This window comes from the organism of the source record quoted next, unplaced genomic scaffold, assembly GCF_019419815.1.
Source record: "Pyrus x bretschneideri cultivar Hongxiangsu unplaced genomic scaffold, Pyrus_bretschneideri_v1 Contig66, whole genome shotgun sequence".
Lineage (NCBI taxonomy): Eukaryota > Viridiplantae > Streptophyta > Magnoliopsida > Rosales > Rosaceae > Pyrus > Pyrus x bretschneideri.
In genome coordinates, this window is record NW_025999805.1 from 1,198,890 (window position 1) to 1,209,985 (window position 11,096).

General features: G+C 38.2%; 2 protein-coding genes across 2 annotated transcripts; one reads left to right on the forward strand and one right to left on the reverse strand.

Annotated features, from left to right (window-relative positions):
- The first annotated feature begins 3,335 nt into the window (after positions 1-3,335).
- LOC103968075 (polygalacturonase-like) lies at positions 3,336-4,714 on the forward strand. Its single transcript, XM_009381410.2, has 2 exons — positions 3,336-3,936; positions 4,136-4,714. The coding sequence occupies exons 1-2, from the start codon at positions 3,397-3,399 to the stop codon at positions 4,382-4,384; spliced, it is 789 nt and encodes a 262-aa protein (XP_009379685.2). The 5' UTR covers positions 3,336-3,396; the 3' UTR covers positions 4,385-4,714.
- Positions 4,715-5,643: 929 nt separating this feature from the next.
- LOC103951394 (pyridoxal phosphate homeostasis protein) lies at positions 5,644-8,687 on the reverse strand. The gene is made up of 7 exons (XM_018648457.2): positions 8,371-8,687; positions 8,205-8,271; positions 7,668-7,714; positions 7,364-7,451; positions 6,725-6,858; positions 6,124-6,222; positions 5,644-5,924 (listed from the first exon to the last, which is right to left on the reverse strand). The coding sequence occupies exons 1-7, from the start codon at positions 8,590-8,592 to the stop codon at positions 5,844-5,846; spliced, it is 738 nt and encodes a 245-aa protein (XP_018503973.2). The 5' UTR covers positions 8,593-8,687; the 3' UTR covers positions 5,644-5,843.
- Between the last annotated feature and the right edge of the window lie 2,409 nt (positions 8,688-11,096).

Genomic DNA, 11,096 nt, shown 5'->3' on the forward strand with positions numbered 1-11,096 from the left:
TGCGAGTATGACAGTACTTACCTTCCTCGCGAAGGCTTGCATTTTGCAGGTTTTTGGTCCAACATCAGGAGCTCCAAATGAACTCAAATCTCAGTCATTTTTAGTGATTTAAAAACCAGAGTAAAGCTAGGAATGTGAGGAATCATTTTATACCTATTGGGAGACCAATTGTGGTCGGATGGCCATGGTTTTGCTTTTCCAGAAAACTGGGGAAAGCCTCCAATTCATCCTCATAGTCTCCAAACCCTACCAAAACAAGTGCAAAACCCTAAAATCTTCCACAAACATTAAAAAGGAATAGAAAAAAAGTGTTCCTGAGGCCTACCTTGGTTAGAATCGATGAGAACTCATCGAAGAAGATGATGAACAGTGGCAATAGCCACTGTGCAGTGTAAGCTCCATGTCTGGGTTTGATGTTCACAATCTGAGCTTAACAAAGATGGGGAATAACAAGGTGTGGTAGGGGTTTAATGGTTTGGCTTGCTGGAGTCAGTGAGTGATGGTGGTGCAGTGCACAACAACACTAGTTTTCACAGAAGGCGAGAAAGTTTGAGATGGGGAAGAGTGGAGTAATGGCAGAGAAGGAAAACATGGTGAAGGTGCCGGCTTGCCATCGTGGTGAGTGGTGGCTCACCTCACTACCAATCAATGTTGCAGGCAGAAGAAAGAGCTAAGGGAGAAAGAGGAGTTAAGAGAGGAGAGAGAGCTAAGAAGGTTAAAGAGAAAGAGGTGAGTTGGCAGCCAGAGAGTGGAGGAAGTGAGGTGAGGGAGAGTTGAAAAAAAAATGAGATAGTCCCGAGAGATAAGGGACACTGGAAAGAGGTGGAGGAATTAGGCGTGGGCCCCGCGTGGTACACAGCCTAAGGCCAAAAAGACAAAATCAAATTATCTCCCGAAAACGTGAAATTACTAAAACGCCCATCACGCTCCATAGTTTGTAAAATCTTCATCGTATGTGTTTGTACCATCAAGTACTTCGAGAATACAATAAAATAGTAGCTCATACACGTAGCAAAAAGACAGTCAACAAAAGTCAACAATCTCTCCTCTAGGAGCATTATCGTCAATTCACTCTTTTAAAATTAATAAAATCGTAAAATTAGGGACGGGTTGTCACATGAAACCAATGGGTACATTTAATCATGATTGATGAGTATTCAAATGTGCAGATTTTGTAGGTAAAGGGTACAATATTGTTTTCCTTATGGGTCCATTTCCTTAACTACTCTTATTTATATGGGTACATTATAAAAGATTTGGTACTTTCTAAAAAAAAGCAATAATAGAATTATCATGAATTTAGATGAAGATAAGAATTTTGTATTTCTATGATTACATTGAATTCTGGCAATTAATTATGATAACTGAGGAAGAAATTAATTACCTTGATAAGAATACATTTTTTAATTTAAGAACAAAGAATGTGACATAGAAATCTATTAATACTAATAATATTGCAGTTTCAAACAATGATATTAGTGGATAGGAACGGCATTCAAAGTCTTCCAAAAGCAAAATCAATTGGGGTAAGAAAATTCTCTCATTCCCCTTAAAAGAAATATAATTAAAACAAGATAGAAGACTAGATTTTTTTCCATCAAAATAAAAAGCTACGTTTTAGGGTGCTATATTCAATTTTTTCTACCAAAACAGCCTATAAAAACAACTGCAATAAGGCAGACATATGATTGAAGAAGATCAGTAGCAAATTTTTTTTTTTTTTTTCAAAAAACGATAAAATGGGCTCCAGCTTGGTTGTTCTATTTGTTTGCTTAGTGTTTTTGCTAGTGGCACTTTCCAGAGTTCTAGCTCAGCAAAAAATTTTCGATGTGACAAAATACGGTGGCATTGGTGATGGAATAACTGATAATGTCAAGGTAATTTTTATCTTAATTTAAGATAATTATAAGTTTTCATTTAACATCTTGATTTAATAATATTTGTTTTCATTTGTAAGGAAGATGTCTAAGATTCGACTCCTGTAAAATTCTATATAATTAGCTAGATTATTATTATATTTACTAAACACTAAAATCTAATAATATTCTTCTTTATTTGTAAGTAAGATGAACTTAGATTCTATATAATTAGCTACATTCTTACCCCTTTTTGTTTATCTCTAGGCTTTCACCGATGCATGGACTGTAGCTTGCCAAAATAATGGGGGTGGTGTGGTCTTATTCCCACCCGGAGTATACTTGCTGAGCCCGTTGGTTTTGAACGGTAAATGCAAAGGACCAATCGGAGTTCAGATAGAGGGGACTCTACTGGCGCGGGTGGAGAAGGAATATTCGGTTGATATTGACCATTGGATCACCTTCAAATATGTTGACAACTTCGTAATCAACGGTGGTGGTTCGTTGAATGGGCAAGGACCTTCTGCTTGGCCCTATAACGACTGCAAGAAAAATCCACATTGCAAACGACTTCCCTGTGTAAGTTCTTGCATCAATTACTTGCTTAGTTTGTTCGTATATATTATGGGCTTGCATGGGCAGTGGTGGAGCCATTATATAACAATAGGGTCATGATAAGTAGGTGTAAAATTAAGTATATTTTTGTTTATAGTTTGTCCACATAGTAATATCGTATTTTTTGTTTATATGTAAAGCGCTAAGAAAAAGTAAAAGAAACATCAAGCACCACACATGGCAATAAGCCACGAATCAAGAAGTCAATACATCCAGGAAATATGTAGTCAAGGACAGAAGTGGAAATTAGAACACGAATTGTTTTTGGTCAATTAATAAGAATTTGAGTTAAGCACATTGTAAGGGACAGAGGAAATCTGAATTAAGAAGAAGATGCAACACAAAAGAAGAAGATAGAGGAAAGAAAGAAGAAAATTGAAGCAGCAGCAGCAGAGAGGAGCTCATTGAGAAACAAAAAGCTAACCTACAAACCATTTCTTTCCCAAACCGGTAGGGGTCAAGACAAAAAAACAAGAGGGAAAACATTGGGTTATTGGGGTCAAGTGAGTTCAATGACCCCAGTGTGGCTCCACTAGTGTGCATGGGCAATGTGAACCTCATTCACTTCCCATGCAGACTTAGTTGATCATTTTATGGTTTTCTAATACAAGATTGATGGAGGTATGTATTAGTATACTAAAATACGATAACGTCGTGTGATCATTAATCAGTTCACCAAATATTATGTGAAAATTATTATGCGGTACTAAAATGCCATAACCTTTCATAATCATTAATTAGTTTACGCGTTTTAGGATATAGTCTCAGATTATGAATAAATATTTATTTATGTCATAACATATGGATATATTATACTTGCGTATAATAACCAAACTCTAATGACCTACATTCCTCATCATTAAGGGTTCATAAACGTTGTTAGAAAATTTGAGCTTCTTACCATTACTCCTAATGCTGATTGTTAATGCTTGTGGTTCCCCTTTTTTTCCAGAGTTTGAGATTGGATTACGTCACAAATGCAAGGATAGATCACATAACATCGATCAACAGCAAGAACCTCCACATCGGCCTTTTCGCAAGCCACGACATAACAATTAGCAGCATCAACATATCAGCCCCCGCTAACAGCCCCAACACCGACGGAATCCACCTCGGTTTGTCACAAAACATCCAAATCTTGGACGCAGCGATCGCCACCGGCGATGACTGTATAAGCTTCGGCACTGGAACAAACAACGTCAACATCAGCGGCGTTCACTGCGGTCCAGGCCACGGAATAAGCATCGGAAGCCTTGGCAAGATAGTTGGTGACAATGTTTCTTTTGTGGACATAAGAAACTGCACCTTCTTTGGTACTCAAAATGGAGTGAGGATCAAAACATGGGCTCCCTCTGAACCAGGCCTTGTGTCACATATTACCTTCGAGCAAATTCAAGTCGATCAGGTCAAAAACCCCGTCATCATCGATCAACAATATTGCCCTTCTCGTATTTGCGATCCAGAGGTACGTAATCGCTAATAAGTACTTATGTACCACTGAATACAAAGTTAATATGATGCTATTGTAAGGTGGGCACAAATGAGTAATTTGCCGCTGTATTAACTTATCCATTTGTTACTGCTTTAGCGATACTGTATAATGTGATTCGTGTATAAATGTAGCCCTATACCATGATTATACGTATCGCTTTCGATGTGTGCAGGTCTACTCCCGAGTTCAAATCGAAGAAGTTCGGTTCAGTAACATTTGGGGTACTTCAATCACCCAAAATGTAGTTAATCTTAAATGTAGCAAAGCTACACCCTGTCAGAAGATTGGGTTGAATGATATCAACCTAACTTACAGCGGTCGTGAGGGACCGGCTCAATCAAGATGTTCAAACGCAGATGTCAGAATTTCTGGCCGGCAAAATCCCCCCGCTTGCACAGGCAAAGATAAAGCTTTAGGATGAACAATGCAGTTTTTCTGTATGCAAGTCTATGTACTTCTTTGTTGCATCCATTTGGTGGAAATATGAGCCAGTGAAATTGCACCAATATGTTAACTTTCAAATTCTGATTACGATTCAATACTGTAAACTGCAAGTGGCCCTTTACCACAATGGTGGAAAGGTGTTGAGCTATTACATGACGGCATAGATTTGAATCCCATCGGTGACTAATTTAACATCTAATCTAACAAAATATATCTTTTGACCAAAAAAATGAAATAAAAATACCATAAACCCTAGGCCTCGTTTGGTGTCTAGAAGAGATTTGGATTGGATACTAAACTATAGATTTGATGAATGTTAAATGAGAAAAAAAGGAATGTCAACTTGTATATCTTGTCCAAGTTAAAGGATTTGGATCCTCTCCTGAGCCCAAGGAGAGGATCCTCATGACCAAAGGACTTGGGTCGTTGGATGAAAATCTAACGGTTATAATTATTATAACTTTAAAGGAACCCCCTGTTTGTAGCCTTTAGATTTTCATCCAACGGCCCAAGTCATTTGGTCAGGAGGATCCTCTCATTGGGCTCAGGAGAGGATCCAAGTCCCAAGTTAAAAGTACAAGATGGACTTTGTCATACAGAAAACTTATCCATCTGGTACCATTTTTGTGGAAATTAAACGATAGAAATTTTAGGCTTCTCCCGAAGATAAAACGGAATCCACCTTCTGAACAAAATATGTTATTCAAGATTCATTAAATTAGCAAGTTATCAGTCCAAGGTAATTCTATACACCAAACGAGGCCTAAGTTCTTAATATACCCAGCTACTCGTGATAAACCCAAAGTAACATAGTCGAAATTGCACAAAACTGACGGAACCTATAAGTTAAAACCACGTAATAACCATTTGTATAACCTCGACGTGGATGTTTCAAGTTTAACTAATAAAGAAAGTGATTTCCGCACACTCCTTTTTTCTCTTCATGCACACCCATCTTCATTTCTAGTCTTTGAACTCGATAAATCAAAGGAAGAAAATGGGTGTGCAAACAAAGAAAATGGGTGTGCGGGAAATCATTTCCCTTCAACTAAAACTAATGACTAATGTAAACCAAAAGGCTTTCTGGACAAAATTAATAGCACATGAACGTTTTTCTTTACATAACTAGGAAACCACGTGGACCATTTGTGGTTTTCTTAAACTCTTAATTAGGCTTTGTTTCTTCTTTAAACTCGTCAACTTCTGAAAGTAGGAGATATGGAAGTAGCACCACACGCTCGGTAAGAATGACTTTATAACAACTATAAGTAAGATTTTGTGGTACATAATTTGATTACATTCTTACCGGTATAGAAAGTAATAATGGTCACAAGCTGCATATGAAATGACAAGCAGAGTGACAATTAATGAGTATTTACCAGGATCCATAAACATGTAGAAAAACATGAACGCATCAAGGCAGGGGTTGGAAGATACTAATCTGTTTGCTTCTTTGGGTACTCCCTAGGGCCAAATATGGTGGATCCGATTCTGACATTGGTGCTGCCCATTTCAATCTGCAAGGATTGAGAATGCTAACGGTTATGAGCAAAAACTCTGCATAATGTCTAGCTCATTTAAGGTTTAAGAATTGCAGCAGAGCCTTTAATGAACATATGAGAAAGGGAAAATGCATGTCTTAGATGTTTTGGACCACCGTTTGGAAAATACGAGTTGCTGTTTCTTTGAAGTTTAACAGTACAGGGCATTTCATACCGCTTGCTCAAAGTCACCAGACATGCCCATTGACAGCTCACAGTGCTCCTCTGCCATAGCAAGTGCCTTGCAGACCTCAGTTCTACACTTTGATAGCATCTACAGAATTACAAGATAACAAATTAATCGACAACAAAAAACACGAGAACACAAGAAATATCAAAAATAAAAAGTAGATAAATGAAACTAATCAGTAATGGAACTTTCTAACATTAAATGGATATTTTATTGGTCCTTGTAGCCAAGGTGATACCATTGACCATGTGAAACCAGTACCTCTCTCCTTTAACAAGCAAAGGTCTCAAGTCCAACAACAATGAGGACTTGGATATGAGAGGGAAAAGGTGTCCTCTAAATTGCTTAGTATACACTTTACCATTTCTACCAAGAGAAAACAACCTTAGGGTATGAAATGATTTAATTCTGTTTTAGCTTTTAAGTATATATCAATGGAATTAAGAATATAAGGAAAGAACGAATTTAAAGCACATGAACTTTGTTTGTGATACAGAACCCAATTTGAATGCTCTGAGAAAAAAGAGCTAAAGAATGCCTTTGTAAGCAGTTTCCATGCACCCCACTATGCAAGTACAAAGATTACCCTGAAGTTTTCTGGAGTGGATGTATAGTCCGGCATCCCTATGGTCATTAAGCCAGAAAACTGTAGATTTGGGCACTGAAACTTGACGTGTTTCGCAAGTTCAACACAACCAGAAGGATGAATTCCAGATTTCGCTGCAAAAAATATTGGAAAAAAACACGAGGTAGGTGAGGTGGGGAAAATTTGAATTTAACCCAGCATTACTGGCAATAGAAATTCAATTCAGTAGCTAGAGAGAGCATGATCTTTCTTTTTGCAAGTGACCAACTATAGAAATATCATGACTGCAGATGGTTTTGGTGGCTGCCTTACAAGCAGCTGCGTAAAAATTAAATTATTGAAAACCAGGCTAAGTGTCTTCCAGGTTCCGATTGGTATAGGACATGTTAAGAAATCGAGACATGAGATGATATAATTGGTAAACTTATGTAGTCGTCTCTTGCAATGAAATATCATGTGTCGCATTTATCTTAGACTAGGAACCAAAAAATCAGAGAGAGTTGTAGGCTTTTATGCAGCTAAAAGGGGGAGCAGGGACTGAGATTCAAGCAACTTTCAATGCCTCTGATTTATATTAATGCTCAACCAAACAACATGACAGATTAGTGCAGGAATGAATGATGATTTTGAATCACTCACATTCTTCTCCACTGGTATTTACTTGGACCAAAACCTTTAAAGGATTTCTTCCAAGGTTTGACACCGCTCGATCAAGATGATTTGCAAGCTGCAGATTATAAAGACACATTATCATTGTGAGTTGTAACACAAGCATAGCATCTCTGGAATGACTAATCAACCGAAAGATAGTAAGGTTTTGTGACATTTTTAGCAATTTGGTTATTAGTTAACACAAGTATATGAATTTCCTTTAAAAAAAAAAAACCTGCAGCTCGGATCAATTACCTTCAGAAAATAAAACATACACTGGACTTGTCTTTACCTTCTCATTGTCTACACCTTCAACCAAGGCCAAATTCGGGACTCCAGCTGCATGCAGTTAATGTAAATACAATCACATTCTCAAACAGCTAGATTAGTCACAAACATTCCTCAAAACAATACACAAAACGGATTTGAAATTAAAATGCAATATCTGAATTTGTAATGACATGATCCAATGAGTGACCAAAACCGTGCATTTCTTATTTTCGCTGGTATAACTCAACGAGTCATTTGAAAGTTTAAGCTTTAATATTTTAATTTAAAATCTCTCTATCCAAAAGGAACCAAAAAAATTCAATCACAATATTCAAAGTAAGTCCGACAGCCAACTCTCAAAGTTTGAAGATATACGAAATTCGAAATACCAGCAAAGGTAAACAAAGGAATTAGGGTTCATTCGTAACAGCTGAAGATTTTGAAAAACATTGCAAGAAAATGCTTTAAGAAAAGCAGAACATCGTAGCTTTTTTCGAATTATCAAAAGTTGGGTTCTTTGCAAATTACCAAAAAATGGAAAGCAAAAACAAAATCATACCCAGAAGCAATTTAGCCTTGTTGGTCTGCAAATGCCCAACGAAATGCCACTCTATGTCATCAGGAAGCTGCAGACACACACACGTTCATAACAGTTAAACGCCGCCGCCGTTTGAACTTCGGATAGTTGCAGGGAGTGTCAGATCTACAGAGAGAGAAAAACTCACCTGAGGAGCTTTTTCGAGGATTTCCTGGACGTAATTCTCGCCAAAACAGCGGTGGCCGAAGTTGTACACTTGGCGGATGAGAGAAACGGGCTTGGTCTTCGACACCGCAACCACCCTCACCAGAGCCGGATCCCGACCCGACCGCTCCGCGGCCTGCCGGACCCGGAGCATGACTGACCGGAGCGCCGAGACGCCGGCGTTTTCGACAGCGGAAGCAGCCATGCCGAGGGTGTTTCGGAATCTGGACCGTTAAGCTGTGAACAGAAGAAGTGTCAAGATGTGCGGTGGTGTTGGTGAAATATGAAAATGATAAACCAGAACATTTGGGTTTTGTTCTTGCCGCACCTCAATTGTGGTCTCTATGCACCGAGAAATTTGACAAAAATACCCTTTTGGTAGACATGTTTCACTCTCTTCATTTGACGGGATTCACCTCCAAAAGATGTAAAACGGTAAGACAATTTAAAAAACTAGCCAAAATTTGCATCATCAATAGAATTTTAATCAACCATTCTAACTTTTCAGAGTTATAACCAAAACAATACATTAAACTACTATAACATCCTTTCTTAACTAATATAATTACAAAATTATATCTTCTGCTTTGTGCAGTCTTTCTCTCCCGATAATTTATGTTAGCCCTCTTCTCTGAGAACTCTTTTCAATTTTTTCTATTAAGTACAACGCCTACCCAGCTACCAGTGGCAAAGCTACGTGAGGGCGAGGAGTGGTGGCCGCCCCTCCCCTAGCCGGAAAACATGCCTAGGAGTGCTCTTTCAGACCCTCCGCTCTCGTCGGAAATGAGAATTCCCACTCCGGTGATCTGGTTTCTGTTGTTGCGTGGGAGACCGTCTTCAGCAATAGCCGTCGTTCAAGAGAAGGACGACGAGTCAGTCTTCCCGTAGAAAAGAGTGAGTGGAGGTGGGTCGCCGGAGGAGATAAGGATTGGTGGCGGGTCGCAATGAAATTTGGTTGTTTGTCCATATTTGAAAAAAAAATTGGGTCCCCGTCTCCTTCTCCAACCTCTCCTTCGTCAGCACTACTTCTGTCTCCTCGTCCGACCTAGATTTCCCATGGCTCTGTCGTGCTCCCACCGGTATTTGGTGAGTGAAAGGTTTGAGGGAGGTGTTTGGTTAGTGAGAATTCATGGCAAACAAAGGATATTGGTTCTTTGTTTTATTTAGGGTGTGGTGAAGAAAAACCATAGTAGAGGGGAGGGAGAAGATGGTTTCGCCGGAGACGATTGGTGTTGCGGTCGCCGGGAAGAAGGTTGGAATCAATTGAAAAATAGAAGTCGGGAAGAGGAAGATGATGAGTGTTTGGTAACAAAGGTAGTAAGTGTTTTGGGAGATTTCAGCTATGACAAGTGGACTACTTTTATTGGGCCACTTCATAAGTTCAGTATAATGGGTACTCACTAGATAGTACCCAAGTATTATCCCTTTCTTTTCTCTCCTGGTCCCACCTCTTTTTTGTGGTTTGTTAATTAACTCATTTTTTCTCCTTTTTTTTTAATTTTTTTTTAATTCTTGTATGTATTTTTATCTTCTTTTTTAAGAGTCCTACAATATTTATCTTAAACTCTCATAATATCTATAAATATTGTATTACTTTTTAAAAACAATGTAAATATTGTTTATGGCTTATTTTACGATAATTTAAATCCATCTAGGCTCTCGTTTAGATTTCGCCTAGGCTTGTTAGGTCTCAGTCCGCTGTTTGACTAGTGCCTAACATTTTTTAGGATCTAATCCTAACCAATTTAAGCTTCTTACATTGGCTTTGATATTATTGCTTACAACCGTTTTGGTAGAGAGACTATTTTTTGCTATGAATATTGACTCAAAACTTTGCACTCCCTAATGTGAAAACAACCGCTTCGATTGAACCTTGCACTCTTTTGAATTTCACCCCTCCCCTCGGCAAATCCTAGCTTCGCCACTACCAGCTACCACGAACACCCCAACGATGAACCTATAATCCACTCACGCAGCCTTTCGTTTTGCATATAAACAAGGCATAAAGTGGCTAAGTTATTAAAGTTGCAATCATATAATTTGGTAAATGAAGATATGGTTGGTGGTGAGGGGTATTGGATTGTCAGCCAATACCTTGCGTAATGCGATTTGATGGAAAGCTAGGTTTCTTGAGTGAGAGTTTTACAGAAATTTCATGCTTTTGGGGTAATTTTTTTGTTCTACTATGATTGATCAAGAACTTGTTAAGACAAAGTGGGAGTGGATCTCACCGGGGAAAGACGATTAGGACTAGAGAACATAAGTTGCGAAAGTTTCAGTCAACAAGGTGGTGCTTAAGTACTTTTATGTCAAAATTTGGTTAGAGTTATCACAAGAAAAATAATTGACTAAAATTCTACTCATGGTCCAAATTTAATTTCCCAATGCGAATATGTATTTTTATTTACATTTTCTGGTCAAAATGTAAATTTTACATATTTACATTGGAGAAACTTTCAGCCAACCAAAAATTGTTAAATGCCTATTCCCTAGGAACCAAAAAGACATTTGCTCTTGTTTTTAAAATTTATAGAACTTTGCTTTTTTTTAGTATAAAATGACCAGGGATAGCCTTAAGGATAGCCGAAGTAGGCACTCGCACCTTCACTCCTAAGGGGCTCCCATTTTTTTTTACAATTTGAATTGAATAAAAATATCAATAGAAGTGGGAGCAGCTTCACTCCAAAGGGTCTCCTACTTTTATTGATT

Coding starts and splice junctions, on each gene's coding strand:
- LOC103951394 (XM_018648457.2), bottom strand. CDS start 8,592: ATGGCTGCTTCCGCTGTCGAAAACGCCGGCGTCTCGGCGCTCCGGTCA. Junction 6,859..7,363: donor AAATACCAGTGGAGAAGAAT/GTGAGTGATTCA, acceptor TATTTTTTGCAG/CGAAATCTGGAATTCATCCT. Junction 6,223..6,724: donor CCACTCCAGAAAACTTCAGG/GTAATCTTTGTA, acceptor GTAATTCTGTAG/ATGCTATCAAAGTGTAGAAC.
- LOC103968075 (XM_009381410.2), top strand. CDS start 3,397: ATGCTTGTGGTTCCCCTTTTTTTCCAGAGTTTGAGATTGGATTACGTC. Junction 3,937..4,135: donor CTCGTATTTGCGATCCAGAG/GTACGTAATCGC, acceptor CGATGTGTGCAG/GTCTACTCCCGAGTTCAAAT.